Here is a 16,527-nt window from a genome sequence, read left to right as displayed (position 1 = left end):
AAGCCTTATAGCCAATTTACTACAGTTATGACACTATAAACAACATTGGTGGCACTATACAAAAACAAATTGGTTTACAATCTCACAGCCTTCACCTTTCTGACATTCTGAGACTCAAACAAATTCAGCGCCTTCTGTGATTTGATTTAATTAAAAATGACCATGATATTGCAAAATTGTACCTAATGACTTGCTTATTATTAACAAAATATAAATATATATAAATTGTTATCAAGTAATGATACTTTTCAGCGATTTAGGTCATGACCTTGTTTTATTTTTTCAGGATGAAGCAAAAAGACATATCTTACTTCACTTAAACTAAAAGAAATAAAAAACAACAATAAACAACAATAAACACAGCATTATATAACAACATTTTATTTCTATATAGCGCAACTACCTGATTCTGTGAAGATCGAAGTGTTTAACATACCCTAGGTGATTTTAAATAGGACAATTACATGGAGGTTGTAAATGTTAAGCGTGATCTCTTGAAATATAGTGCACAAATACATATAAACATTAAAAGTAAGCATTATGATACATTGCAAAACAGGTCCCTGGGTTCTCTTTTAGATTAATAAAATGTATAACTATGAAAAAAATCACTCACATTATAATTGAAATTAAATTTTAATATATTTTATTTTAGAATTATTACAAAGACAGAAATTGTGTGTGTACCGTATCTTTTGAAATAACAGTGTGTTCCGTACCATTTCAACATAACTTTATGAAAATATGCTAAAACATCACTGCATTCACTCGATACATTGGACATAGTAAATATATCAGATTTAACATGTATTTTTCTATAAAATAGTGTCAAAAAAAATATGACTTGCTAGAAATTGCTTGTTATGACAAATGAGTGTGTACCGTTCCCCTCGGCCCAGGCTATGAAAAGAAAACTGTACTCGAATGTTCTCAAAAACCATTCAGGGGTTTTCAAAATTTTGATATACCGTGGATAACTGATATAATTACGGGTACTCTGCGCCTTATCTCATCAAAATCGGTTGAGTAATAAATAAGTTATGAATAAAAAACATACCTGAATCGGGAGAAAAATCGGCGTGTTCCGTACCCGAAAAGTCACGTGGTATGGCCACATTGTAATGGTATTTTTAAAAATTAATGTGACCATGTGAAAATATGCAGACGTTACTTATTGTCTCAGGGGGGAGTACCATATAATTCTTTTTATAAACACTTATCTTATACAAATTTGATATGAAAAAAAAAACAACAAATAAAAAAATTCACCTGTCAGCAAAAAACAACAATACAAAAAGGATATTTCTTTTACATTATCTCACTTAAATTTCAAATTCATTGACATAAATTCTCTTTAAGCATGAAAGAGTTCTAAAAAAGTGAATTTTAAGAGTTTACAAATAAACTATTTGATCAATGATTACAATAAAAACCATTCAAGCAGTACTTCATCTTCTGAACATTTATTGCAGTGTACTCCATGAATTTCATAGAATAGAACAAAAAAAATGATGAAGCAATGTTTTATTTGACATAGCTATTATTTCTGCTTTAACATTATGTTACATTTAGTGTATTGTTAAATGGATGTTGCAAGTGTATTGTTAAATGGATGTTGCATCATTTGTTATTTTATAAACATCCTTTTTTTGCCAGAAGAAGACAAAATAGTGAATGCTAAGAGTAGCATTTATTTTTATTGAATTAATTATATAGAATAAATCATAAAGCCATTCAAAATTTTAAAGACATTAAAAATTGATTAGTGTAAATGGTCAATTCAACCACCTGTTTAGACAAAACTGACCGACCATGAGTTTTTCTTGTAGTCAACACAACCATACAGCCTTGTTCCTAACTATATGTAAGAGTCTAGCCTCATGCTGTATGAGTGATTATATATCAATATCAATCATGTATGGCATAACCAAATGACAACCTTAGTTTACCATTAATACAATGACTTAAAGGTCAGTCTAACAATTACATAAATTGAACAGAATAAAAATTAAACAAAACAACACCCCCATCATTTTTCCCTGCTGAGCCCCCTCAACAGTTTTCTATCCCAGAATGCAAACAGTATAATTCATTAATCATGTAGTGTTACACAATTCTGTGTGATCCAATCTATTTCCACAAACTGAAAATACGATGCCTGTTTTTTTCGTCTTTCTATAGTAACCATACTGGGACTATTTTTGGTTAATGAACTATATGATGTATGATAGTGTATAAAGGTCACTGGTAATAATGTGTCTATGAAAAATATGGATGAAAGTGATGTATTCCATAGAGCTGATGAATGTTTTCCCAAAACCAATTAATTACCAAAATTCTGGCAATGGCGAGTGTTTTTAGTCGGGATAAATGTTTCCCCGTTCTACTTTGCTTATGACACCTCTGGATTTATGGTGAATTTTATGGTTACCAGAAATTCCGTATTACTTGTTTATTACTCGAAACAATGTTTCCTGCAAAATTTAATATTTCTTGTATATATGATTACAAAGCGAAAGTTTTGATAAATGTTTTTATATCACCTGCTCCCCCTAATGTAACTGTCTCACCCTTTCACTTAATGGTGCCAGCGGCAACTTTCATTACAATAATATCATATCTGCGATTCCCATGATGCAAAGCGTGTCTTTATAAATCAATTTTGACGATACTTGGGTATACTTCAGACAAGACCAATGCCAATACAGGAAGAATAACACAATTTGTACACAGTATTTTGTCAAAATTTTGTTTTAAATACTTCTGTCTTATCTGATAAAAAATTTAAACTTTAACATGCAGAATAACATACCTTGTTTGGAAATTATAAGCATTTATTGCTAATAATAAAAAGAGATATTAAACTGTTAAAATTAACCTTGCTGAAAGAACTTGCCGTCTGCAACCAGTAGAGAGCCAGACAAGCCTGCTGTATAGTCTTACCAGGCTCTCTATACTGTTAGACAAGCACAGTTTTGTATTTTTATGTCAAAATCCCTTAAAATTTGAATGGACTGTTCCAAATTCAAAGCAGGGAAAGTCCATTATGCCAATTCAGCAGGTAAAGGGTTAAGCAGCATATAGACTGGTCAATCCACTTGATTGTACAGGCTGGTCTCAAAGTTATAAAACTTTTGTATCAGTTCTGTTTTAAATGTCTGGATTTTCATTGGTCAGTGAACATTCTGTGACAGTTTCTGACCAATCAAATACCTGAGATTTGAGTTTAAGCTTAGAGGATTTCTTTATAACCTCAGACCCTGGTCAGGCTCTAAACTGGTTCCATGGGAAAGTTAAAAAAATTCTTATCATAAATTACCTTCGTCCTGTTCCAGCTTTCACAGCATCTCTGTTGAAATTTGTGTTTGCCAACGAAAAATCTTCAGCATTAGCACAAAGAAGTTTTGGAAACACGGACTGTCTTTCGTAGCGGTCAATATCGTCATATGTATTGCCGTACATGAAACCATTCATCAGTGTAGAGTGTGCATGTAAATCTATGAAGAAGTCCACTATCAGTTTCTAAAAATATAAACAAGAGGGTCACGTTGGTCCTATATCGCTTACCTGAGATCAAATTCTTGAAAATGTCACAATTTTTCAATGCAGGAGTAAGTAATACATCACATAGGAAGTGTAATTTTTTAGCCCTGCTGCAATACTTAAACAAGAGGGTCATGATGGCCCTGAGGTCGCTCACCTGTATAAAGACGCCAAGAGCTGGGCCAGTTTAAACCCCAGGGGTTTCATTTGAACAAACTTGGAAGACACCCATTAGAAGATGTTTCATGATGTTAAGTTTTTACTACACACATATAATGAAAAACAATGTCCTCCTCCCCCCCTTCCCCCCCCCCCCCCCCGGTAGAGCCAATTTTAACCCAAGGGCTTTTATTTGAACAAACTTGGCAGACACTCATTAGAAGATGTTTCATGCTAACTATCTTAGCTCTAGCTTTTTGAGTTCTTTAAAAGAAGATTTTTTAAGTTTTTACTATATGCATATAGGGAAAATCAATGACCCCATGGGGCGGGGCCAATTTTGACCCCAGGGCTTTTATTTGGACAAACTTGGTAGACTCTCACTAGAAGATGTTTCATGCCAAATATCTGAGCTCTACCTCTTTGGGTTTTTTAAAAGAAGATATTTAAAGTTTTTTCTTTCGGTTGCCATGGCAACAAGAGTTCTGCATGGAATTAAATTCTTTGAACAATTTTTAAAGGTGACCACCAAAGGAACATTCCTGTGAAGTTTGGATGAAATTGGCTTAGTGGTTTATGAGGAGATGTCATTTAAAGTAAAAGTTTACGGACGGACGGACGCTGGACGAAAAGCGATCACAAAAGCTCACCCTGTCACTTTGTGACAGGTGAGCTAAAAATACTTCATGCAAACTGACTGATGCTATACTGTTACTAGTAGTTGTTTTATTTCATTATTTTGATTCTAAAACCATAGACTGTTAAAAATTTAAAGAAAAAAAGATCATTTCACATTACATTTAACAGACACCATAATGGAGAAGATGCTATAATTATGCCTTGTACAATAATGAAGCAGTAGATTTATATGTGAGAAAATAAAAAATAACCTATTGTATTTGTTTTTGGTTGCATTTTACATTGATACAACACAGTAACAGTATAGATCATATGGCGACTTTCAAACTTTACTAGTGGAGGAAGACCTCAGAAGCCCCTCTGTACATTATTTCTGGCATAATAGAGCACCTGACTATAACCATCGCTTTCTCACATGTAAAATCCAACCATGCTTGCGCAGTTCGAACCCACAGCAGTGAAAGGCAAGTGGTTCGAAGTCAACAACCGTAACCTATTGGTCAGGGATGCCCCACTCATTGTATCTTGTCCCTTACTTTAGATACACTCATGTTATCATTATGTCTACATACAGTCTTCTACAAGAGTCATCCAAAGAGAGATAGCGATGATCAACTATAACTAAACGAAATGTGCGTCTCTCCAGAAGACTTATCTGAAACAACTTCAACAAACCTGCATACATCTTGCACCAGCATTATAATTTTAGCATTCAAACTGATTAATTAAGTGTTTAATTGCATAATTGCTCTTGTACATGCTATCATTATGATTTTTTTCTCTTTCTATCATGAACACAACATAATTTGTATACAATGGTTATGGAAACTTGATGTGAAATTGATATATATATTGTAATTAAATAACCCACGTAAGCTAATTCTCATGTGTGCCATCCTACATTTTGTCAAGGGATTTCAACAAAACTATTTCAGAATGATTGTTCTCAAGTACCCTTATTCATACTGTTGCAATTCTGGCATATTTATGCAGAAAATTTAGTTTGTGACAATTTCCTGTAACTTATTCATAAATTCAAACCTTATGACATTGTACCAGAATTATTGCATAAAATGAGATAATCTGTGAACAATATCAATATAAATGATGATGAATATCAATACACTTCCATTAATCTTTCATTATTTCAAAGTGATTGCCATTAACTTTATCACCCTTTATTTTTTTGTAATGAATATACATTTGGTGAATTTTTTGGTTTTACAGAAAGTCAACACAAATAAGGTCATATGGCACAAAAACAAGAAACACGATTTTTGCGAACGTCTGGTGTAATAAACTTAAATTCTAACAATATCGGACATTTCCCTTATGTAAACAAAGAATGTTGGAAGCATGATATATTTCACAGTATAATTATGCACTCGCCATTCTTATTTCCTCCCTCCATATTTGCAAACCAACACATTGATGGTGCCATTTTGTTTGAAAAATCTGATAAAAAAATTCAACTTTTTGTTGAATTTTGCTCTCAAAATTACGGTCTTGGTGATTATATTACTGCACATCTGAAGTCCATATCATGATATACCATAACAGAGATCACTCAAAATCAAGATCTATGTCCTTCATAATACCAGGGATCAAAACCACCGAACCTGCTGGAGCTAAAAGATGCATAGATTCCTGTAATTTGATCACATTAAGTCGCCTCTTGATCACGCAGGGATACAAGGTGGGTTGCAATTCTGATCCCTCAACCCTTAAAGGCAACCCCTCAGCCACAAGGGGAACATTTACTGATAACATATTGGTTGGGTTGCAGAGGTAAATGCATATCTATGACTTTCCATCTTAACTTGTGGAGGAGAACTTAATTTGCTCTTTGTCACCTTAGTGCAGTAACAGGTTAACTTCTATTGAAATTTAATAGGAGTTAACATGTTACTGCACTAAGGCAACAATATATATTGTTTCATAATCACTAACCTTCATTAAGCCAACTTTATGCATAAAAAAATTGAAATTCTAATGCAAGTTTCAAACCAAAAACATTGTGAAGGTAACTGAAGCCAGTGTACTTAACCACTCAGCCAAAGAAACCTTAAAACATATTCTGATAAAGGGTTTGATGAAAATAATAATAAAACTTATTACAAAAAAAGTCTATGGAAAATAGAGGACTGGTATCATGATGGGATAAAAGCATAAATTCTGACATCTGATATACGAGAACAATAACCACTTTAATATTCAACACATTGCCTGGTAAGTGTCCAAATCCATATGGGACATGTTTAAAAAACACAGCAACACTAGATACAAAGTCGGTCGCATTACAGATGGCCCATAACTTTGATAGAGTATGAATAAAACATTATGTACAACAATTGTAACAACATTCCACCGCTGCCCTTTTAAAACTTCACATGGAATTACCATTGCTGGAGCACTTGCCAGAAACAGTTTCAATAAAAGATGATTAAATGTACACTTCAGACTGTTTATGGGTAATGCACCTTAACTATCAACAAAACACAATAAAGGCTGATAGAGTAAATTACACTGGTAAGTTTTTGTCTAGAAATGGAAATATTTAATGTTTATTGGATTTTGGTTGGCTCCACATATCTATCCAATACTGTCAGGGGAAATGTTCTATTGAATGATCAACACAAATTTGTAGACTTCCACCAAGATTAAACACAAAAATTAAACAGCAGTCAGACACATGTTACAGAGCCACCATACTACCATAATTACTTTAGCTTTTGTAGTTATCACTCCAACATCACCATGGAATTTATGTAACTTTATATAAACATCTGAGGTCAGCACAAAAAATGAGTATTTGGTACATGTATATTTTGAACCAATTTAACTCTTACCATAAATATCCTAAATAGACTTGTCTATCTTTCACTCTGGACAAAACCATTTATAAGTTTAAGGGAAAACTTCAAAACATGAACTGAGGGGATGAGCCAGCTGATCTTGATCTGCACTGGTCACATGGGTATATCCAGTTGCCATCAGCAGACCAAAGGTAAATTCAGAGTTTGTTAAAAAATATTTCAATATGCAAACATGTCATATACCAATGGGATTTTTAAAAAAAATCTGGATATTTCAACTCTGATCCCGATTCCTGATATTAGAGATTGAATTCCCAATATTCGTCTCTCAATAAAAAATGTCAATGTAAGGAATCAAACACAGCATCTGTATAAAATTATAAAATGTAAGCTGCTTCTCCAGGCATTGATGATAGCAGTTTAAATATTGTGTTGCTGACAGCAAGGTGGCATAATAAACAGTTCCATGGGACAAAATGCCCATCTTAGTTGTTCGATTTGAGTTTGACTTTGTGATAAATTAGTCCTACTGTCGTATGAGAAAATGTTGATTCAAATCCAAAAACCCCTGAGTCGAATTGCAGACATCTTATCCACCAGCAGGCTGACACTACTCATATATTTTATTTTCAGAGTACCAAAATTGATTGCATTGTGCTTTTTTATTGATATTGCGGAACAAAAAATGACAGTAGTTATATGTATAAAGTAAGACCACCCTAAGGGTTAGAGAGCATTTGTACATAATGGATATCTTTGACCTTTAACAACTTACATCATGCAAGAAAAAAAAATATATATGGTAACGCTAGTTAGTGTTTTATCATATTAAGTCTAAGGACAACTACATTAGGTAATTGGCCAGGGGAGCTACATAAACACCAATTACCCTATCAGATCCATTACTAGTTTATCTTTTGTCCCAGTGTATACTTTCGTATACTATCAATAAAATCTAAATGGTAAAATACTAGCTCTTAAATGACCTAACCGCCTTTTTTCTGTGAAAGCCAGTGTTTTATAAAAGAGTGATAAGGATTCTTAATCATTTATATTCCCCTCACTATAACCCAATATTGATCTTTCCTGCGAAATTGTTCAAGTAAAGAAATTCTATTATGATCTTCCCCCAACAAATCTAATCTATTTTACAAAAGTCTTTGCTATCACCCCTTCATTATTTCTTCCCATGATGTATTCAACGAATATCTGTAAATCATCCACTGAGTGACATCCTCCTTACAGAGTGGAATTTCTCAGTATAAACATATATTATATAAAAACAAAAGACACTATCCCGTTAATACAAAAAGGCCATAACTCATTTCCTGTTTCGCCAGTAGGACACCAGAATTTTATAATCAAGACATAACATACAGTCAACGCAATTCATTTCCTTCCTCTACATTAAATTTAGTGGTCTGAACCAATATTGTCTCTCATCAGAAAAAAAATTCTGTGAAATTCAAAATCAGAAAATTTTGTTTACATGACTTTTCATTAATGTAATTGTATATGTGAACATGTGTTTATGTTATAATTGTTCATTTTTACCTTCTTTTGTACCATTTGGTGTCATTATAGGCATTTTCCATAACAAAAACGGCCTCTTACTTAAAAGTTATTGTGGCATTACAGGTATACATCAAAAGATGGTAATTAGGATTTCTGCACAATTTGGACCACTGAAAGCTGCACATATGCTATGCATTGTTATAAACATACCAGGTAATCGTACCATGACAGAAGGCTGAACAGGAGCACCCATTTTAGTACAACATAATAGCCACCACTTCAATTATTACATAACCTTGCCCTTTTCCCCTGCAGTTCTATCCGAAATAATGAGAGCTTTTTATTTACCAGAAACAAACAAAAGCAAAGGCTAACTTTAATCCATTTAGTTTGTTTGCAGTTGAATATTGATTTATTGTTTTAATTGGTATCTTGGGGGCAGTTTGTTCAATTGTTTGTCATGGCACAGATGATCAATTTACACTTACATTCCATTCCATACATAACATAAAATGGCTAATGGTATGTTTTAACACCTTATTGGGAACACTTGTTAAGCAATTGTCAAAATTTGAAGGCATTCAATTAACTCCATATGACATATTTTCAAGAAATATTCGATGTGTTTGCCTTTTCTTTCATTTAGGAATTTATTATGTAGTTTTAATATTTTAAACTATAGCATATTTCCACAGTTAACTTGATTGTGATCTAAAAGCTTGTACCTTATTTGAAAGACTATCAAGTTCATTTCTAGCACAATTGTGTACTGGATTTGCAAAGATCCAAATAATAAAGGAATTGAACCCACAACCCTTTTTACATTCATACTTTGGTCATGTGTTGGGGTTTTGTTCACCCTATAAAATTTCAAGGTACAAAGTTTGATTTGTGGGGTTTTGTCCATTTTCTGGTAAAGACTCTATAGAGTTTGAAATGCCAATGCAGCATAAATTCTGAAAGGCCCTTAATCAAAATGACATTAAATGCATTCTCTATTCATCTTATGAATTGATATAATTTCTAACCAAATTATCATAACCACTCCAATAACAATGAATTCAACAAAAAATATATTTCTAGAGAAGAAATATCTGATGAGAGGACTTAATAAGTTTCTTTCAATACTAAAATACTAGAATAGAAAAAGCTTTGATGAATGCAACAGTATTTTTTAGGAATATTTGCAACACCTTTTCAACCACAGCCATTATAAAATTAAACCAGCCCAATGTGATTTATTTCCGTGTCAAGGATTTCAAAGAGTTTGAAAAATAATCAAATCATCGAGCAACAAACAGTGTGACAGCTGATCACACTGTTTTTCTATGTTTTGTAAGTCTTACAACCTCAAAGTATACACCATGAATAGAAAACATGTCACCTAAGGCTATAATTTTAATTTTCCTTTTTTATTGGTCATACCAGAATTTTATTTTCTCTTCGGCCAATCATACAATAATTGTATCTTCGTTCTTGATAAAGATGATACCAAAATTGTAGTTTGTTTTTGATCATTTATACTATAATATAGTTCTCCCTTTCAGCAATAATACCATTATCATCCAAAAACACTTGTGCAGCTTGAACCTACAGCGTTTAGAAGCAAGTGGTTTTAAGTCGACAACCCTAACCATGCGGCCATTCCCTTCAATTAATCACACCAGAACATAAGTTTCAATTTCATCAATTACAAACATGTAATTCAAAATTCGTAACTCTTCTTGGTTTTTTTTGTTTTTTTGGAAGATGTTCTGCGTATATGGACCATTCATTCTTTTTTGACTGGTCCCTTAACAAAGGTTTAACTGTATACTGGAAAAAAATGAATTAAATATCCTTGTTACAAGAACATTTGATATGTATATTGCTTTTCTAGTCTTCAGCTCTGCATTAACATCTTTGTTTGCAAATTCCGGAAATATTTTATTACAAATTTTATGATAAATGTGGGAACGAAAACTAATAATACTTTCCCCCAAAAAAGAAACAAATTTAGATCTGAGATGTTTTGTGTAAAACCTTTTACCATAAATTTTCATTACTTCATATACACCATTAATTATTCAAAGATTTCCATTCTAATTAAAAACTCTTAAAATTAATAATTAAAGGAACTAAAACTTTACGAGAGCTCTTCACTAAGAAAATGATCTTTTAATGTGTATTTTCAAAATACAATACATAATAATTTCCACATTTTACAAAAATAAACCCACTGAAAATATTCATTTATAAATTTATTTAATTATGCCAGCAATTATGACCTACCTATGCCAATGAGTACACAGCCAGCTCAGACTGCACGGAAGCAAAGTTAGCTACCCAATTTTAGTTTTTTAATCATTGCAATGTGGAACAAACTGTTCAAAATTTGGAACAGAGTATATAATAAAAACATACAGACTTACAAGGAAGTAACGTTAAAAATACACAATAAATGGCCTTTTTGGATGAGCGATTTTAATATAATTAATAAACATACATATATTATAATCAATAACCTGAGTCTTAATTAACGACTAAATAAACCCACTTCATTTGCTATTAATTAATTGATGTTTACCAATCAAATCCCATATCAATGGAGATCCAATTTCCGCTGGTTTTCATAAAATGGATGGTAAAGTTGTAAAGGAGCATTCGACACTAAAACTTCCATTTCAAAAATAGGTTTTCATATACTAACAATAGTTTCACGGACGGAACAAATCGGAAGTTTTATCAATATCCATTTGGGACTAAAAATCATTCCTCTAACTGTCTCCCATACTAAGGAGAAGGTTAAATTTATGGATAAAGGATACTAAAAACAAATTAATCTTCTGGAGATTGAAATAGCTTGTGATATGAATGCATCAAACCAGAAAATAGAATCGTATTATTTGTTAACGATTTCTCACACCCGATCGTAGTAGATGGCAAAATAAGTGGGACCATTTTGCCGGGGAAAGGGAAAAAAATTGAAGAAACATTCTCTGAAATTATGTAAATGAGAAAAAAAACCTGTTAGGCTGCATAGCAATGAAAGAGGGCCAGGCAGCTATACTTATTAGTCAATTTAGGAATACACGAATTTCAATAAAATAAACAAACTGATTTCTGCTGAGTCATCAATTTTTTTTATTTTTTTTTTTACAGATTTGAATATCACATCATGTTTTTAACACTAGACACTGCAGACTGATTTCTCTATTTGATTATGACAAACATTGTTCGAAGTATATTTTTTTTAAAGTACAATCAACTTTTAATTTCATGCCTCTATATTTTCATAACCTTATCTTGTCTGTATTTTCTTTTGTATTGCAACCACTGCCTGCTGTAACATTCTTTGAACTAGCAATTTCTACCCAGTCAAGTATGCCTTCCTTCCGCCCAGCACTTTATATTGAATATTGATCATTCCATAATGTAGGTTACATGTGATGGAGGAAAAACTAACAGTACTTGAAATACAGTTTAACATGTTGTGTATGCAGATTTAATGGTAGAATTCTTCCGTCTCATATAGTGTGATTTCAAATCTAAAGAGACTGTGTTGCAGAATGTTAGAAACAGACAATCATATATAGTGATTAGCATATTGAACCGGCTATCCAGAGACCCATGGTTCGAGTCCTGGTTGCAGTGTGCCGATTATTTCGTGTGATTTTTCTATGTATAATTTCACGCCCGGGATAAGTATTCCATTTGATGTAGATCTAGACAAATAACTTGTCTGCAAAATTTCAGATCATTGGCTCACTTTGTTTTTTCCAGAATAATTTTTCTGCTTATGAAAACTGACCAGGCTCTGTATTGTTGGCTTACTAATTCCAAACTTTCATCCTGATGTCCCCAAATTTGATAATAGGCAGTACCAAACATGGAAGGCGGACAACTCCATTTCAGATATGAGCCGTGTCATGACAAAACCAACGTTATGCTTTTGCGACCAGCATGGATCTAGTCCAGCTTGCGCATCCGCGCAGTTAGTCTGATCAGGATCCATGCTGTTCGCTATCAGTTTCTCTACTTGTTATAGGGTTGGTAAGCGAACAGCATGGATTCTGATCAGACTGCGCGGATGCGCAGGCTGGTCTGGATCCATGCTGGTTGCAAACGCATTATGTTGGTTTTGTCATGACGCGGCTCAAATGCAGTAGATTAAGGGTTATAGCCTCATCTAAAGGACTAATAATAGTAAATGGTTATGAAAGTGGGGGCGGGGCGAAAGTCTCAACCCCTTGATTTTAATTCAGACTGTGTTACCATAGTATCAACTATATATATGCTGAGCTTATACTGCTGCATTACAGCATGTGCATGAAATGATTTACCACATACAACACTTACTTCATCTCTGTCATACTCCATGAGGAGATTTTTGGTAGCGTATAGTGTTGGATGAGCCCATGGTGAAGGTTCCTGCCAGTGACGGTTCAAGTCAAAACCCATCAGAGAACACCTACAATACAAAATATGAACACTATTTTAAAAGTATAAAATATCACAAAAACAGAGGCGCAATTTAACGGTAATTCTTTTGGATTATTTTATTTCATTGGCTTTTAAATCAAACAAGGAACATTCCATTATTATTGGTGAAAGAAAGCCCTCGGTTTGTATAATTTGAAACTAAAGTTAACATCAGTGCAGTAAGGGAATTTTAAAACTTGCCTCAGAAGAAAGAATTTCAACATTAAGGAATTAATTTTGAATAATGATAGGCAAACATCAAGTTTTTTTCACCCTTTTTGCATAACATGCTAGTATGAGATAAAAAATAAACTCTACTTAAAAGTTTCAAACAATCAATTTCTTTGTACATACAAAATACTGTGCATCAATACAAATATATGAATTTTGAAATTAACAAAAATTGGACAGAGGCAAAACTACGGGCAATTGTATTCAAAAATATGAATTTTAGAAGACATAGGCAAAACTATGGGTCATTGTATTAAAATATATGAACTTTGGAATTATCAGAAATTGGACATAGGCAAAACTACGGGTCATTGTATTCAATTATATGAACTTTGGAATTAACAAAAATTGGACATAGACAAAACTACGGGTCATTGTATTCAAATATATGAATTTTGGAATTAACAAAAATTGGACATAGACAAAACTACGGGTCATTGTATTCAATTATATGAACTTTGGAATTAACAAAAATTGGACATAGACAAAACTACGGGTCATTGTATTCAAATATATGAATTTTAGAATTAACAAAAATTTGACATAGGCAAAACTATGGGTCATTGTATTCAATTATATGAACTTTGGAATTAACAAAAATTGGACATAGGCAAAACTACGGGTCATTGTATTAAAATATATGAACTTTGGAATGAACTGAAATTGGACATATGAAAAACTTAGGGTCATTGTATTAAAATGTATGAACTTTGGAATTAACAAAAATTGGACACAGGCAAAACTACGGGTCATCGTATTAAAATGTATGAACTATGGAATGATCAGAAATTTGACAACACCAAAACTATGAGCCATTTGTAATCAAATATATGAACTTTCAAATGATCAGAAATTGGACAACAAAACTACATGCCATTGTATTAAAATACATGTATATGATCTTTGGAATGATCAGACATTGGACATAGGCAAAACTACAGGCCATTTGTATTTAAAAATATGAACTTTGGAATGATCAGAAATTGGACAAAGCCAAAAGTAAGGGGAGTTGTATTTAAATATATGAACTATCATAAATTGGACAAAGCCAAAAGTAAGGGGCTTTGTATTTAAATATATGAACTATCATAAATTGGACAAAGCCAAAACTACGGGCCATTTGTCAATGATCAAGAGAGGACTTGGTCTCTCATAAATTAAAGCAGTAAAAATGTATTTAACAACAGACATAGTAAGCAGTATCCCATAGTTCCTCAAATTACACTAATATAAAGTGACAAGATCAAGTAGTTCTGGCACAGTTTGAACAATATCTATTCCCTAGTTATACTTTCCATTCCTGGCAGCTAAGCTACTTTCTTGAATTCACATCATCAATACCTATACCAAAAACTTCAATATTGTCTGGAAAAACTTCAGACATTATTTAACTGTAAACAAGATAATGGATAATGTGGGGGAAAAAACATGTGCTTTCCAGGTTTCACATTATCAATTTAAAGAAAAAATACTAAAACAATCAATTTCCAAGGTAACCAATCATAATAAACTTTTTAAAAATCCAACTTTCATCTCATAACAACAAAGGAAATAGACTATTCTAATAAAAATAACTAGTCAATATTGTTAAACTTATATTCATTAGCAAAAGGCATATTGAGCAAAAAAATATAATTATCAAAGTGTATATGTTTAAATGCTGACAAGGCTGATCTTTACCAACTTATACATGACCTTGAACTTAGATGGCAAACTAAGCACAGTTAAATTGCTTGCTATGAGAGATATTGACCATTGACTTAAAGTTGAACTAAATTTCAACAAGGGAAGCAAAAAAATTTACATTTGTCAAACATTCTGTCTAAACTGATGATATAAATGGAAAAAAATGAATTGATATGCAGGATCTAGGAGAAACTTGTTAGAGGGAAGTGGCCATATAAATAAGTTCACTTTGTGAAAAGAATATATAAAATGATACAATTTCAAACATCCAGCAAAGCTTACTGCAAGAATACTTGCATACCATAAAAATATATCCCAGATAAATGCTATCATTAAAGGCCTTTGTATACAGACAAATCAATTATTTCTTTAAATAAATTTTATGGTTTTTGACAAGACGGGACTAGAAATAATTTTCATATATTAATGTCCCATTTCATGCAGATCTAGACCAATAACTTCCAAAATAGTTTTGCAAAATTTCAAATCATTCTCTTAAACTGTTTTTTTCAGAAGAATTATTTTATTTGTGAAACCAAAAATTTACTCAAAACGGACTAAGAATAGAACAAAAATATGACTGAGAACATTTCTTAATTATCTTTTACATTTCTTTCTGTTTTAAGTGTCCCTGCTAATCTATGTAAGAAATTCAAATTTTATGTTTTAGGCTTTTGGACCTCAGTGGAGTTCCTTTAAGATGACCTTGTTTCCAAAGCTAATTTACTAAATCTATTATTTTCATTGATATATTGCACCCAGATTTACTTATGGAACTACTTTTTCTTTAACAAACCTGTAATTTCCTAGGTAAACTCCATCAGGATTCAACATTGGAACTACTTTAAACACTATATGTTCTCTTAACGTCTTTGCTACAGGATGATTGCTAATGAGGAAGTCTATAAAACCTGCAAAATAATATAAAACATATGAAGTTCAAAGAATGCATCTGCCTATGTAAATAAATGCACCCATAAAATACACATACTCATTTTATATTGAAATTTCAACAAATATTTAACAGTACGACATTTATTACTGCAAAATATGCTTCCAGGTTTTTGTTACTTCAAAAGAGATTACCGGTTCCTCTTTGATTTTTTTTAAAACAGATTTTTTTTTCTCTGATAATAAACTCATTATGTTGAAATTTGTTTTGTTTTTCAATTCTCAAATATAATTGCTATACCTATGCTGAAATTAAAAACCTATGTGCCTATTTTGTAGTTAATAATGTTCTGTCTTAAATGTCTTCATCACCAGTATATATACATATATATTGTCAATATGTATTGTCAAGCTAGATAGTACATTAATGTAGCATCATAAGAACATAAGCTAACACCGTTAGCTGCTTAAATTCAGAAATCTGATATTGAACTCTTCCAAACTTTTCTTGGACTTTTACTAACTAAAGTACAATACAAGACCATGACATAATTAAGTATGGTAAGGGTTAAAGCTTGACTTAACA

The 16,527-nt window shown here is 32.3% G+C and overlaps 1 protein-coding gene across 3 annotated transcripts in view; it reads right to left on the bottom strand.

Annotated features, from left to right (window-relative positions):
- The window catches only part of LOC132734306 (cytosolic carboxypeptidase 6-like), a 50,685-nt gene that overhangs the window by 26,237 nt on the left and 7,921 nt on the right, over positions 1-16,527 (bottom strand). For all 3 annotated transcript variants that reach the window (XM_060721018.1, XM_060721020.1, XM_060721019.1), the window contains exons 7-9: positions 15,847-15,961; positions 13,011-13,122; positions 3,320-3,522 (exon numbers count right to left, since the gene is read on the bottom strand). In XM_060721018.1, coding sequence (XP_060577001.1) covers positions 3,320-3,522; positions 13,011-13,122; positions 15,847-15,961 — 430 coding nt within the window. The remainder of the gene's footprint in view (positions 1-3,319; positions 3,523-13,010; positions 13,123-15,846; positions 15,962-16,527) is intronic.

This window comes from Ruditapes philippinarum, unplaced genomic scaffold (assembly GCF_026571515.1).
Source record: "Ruditapes philippinarum isolate M1 unplaced genomic scaffold, ASM2657151v2 ctg51_1_1_1_1, whole genome shotgun sequence".
Classification (NCBI taxonomy): Eukaryota; Metazoa; Mollusca; class Bivalvia; order Venerida; family Veneridae; genus Ruditapes; species Ruditapes philippinarum.
This window is presented reverse-complemented; position numbering and strand designations above follow the sequence as displayed.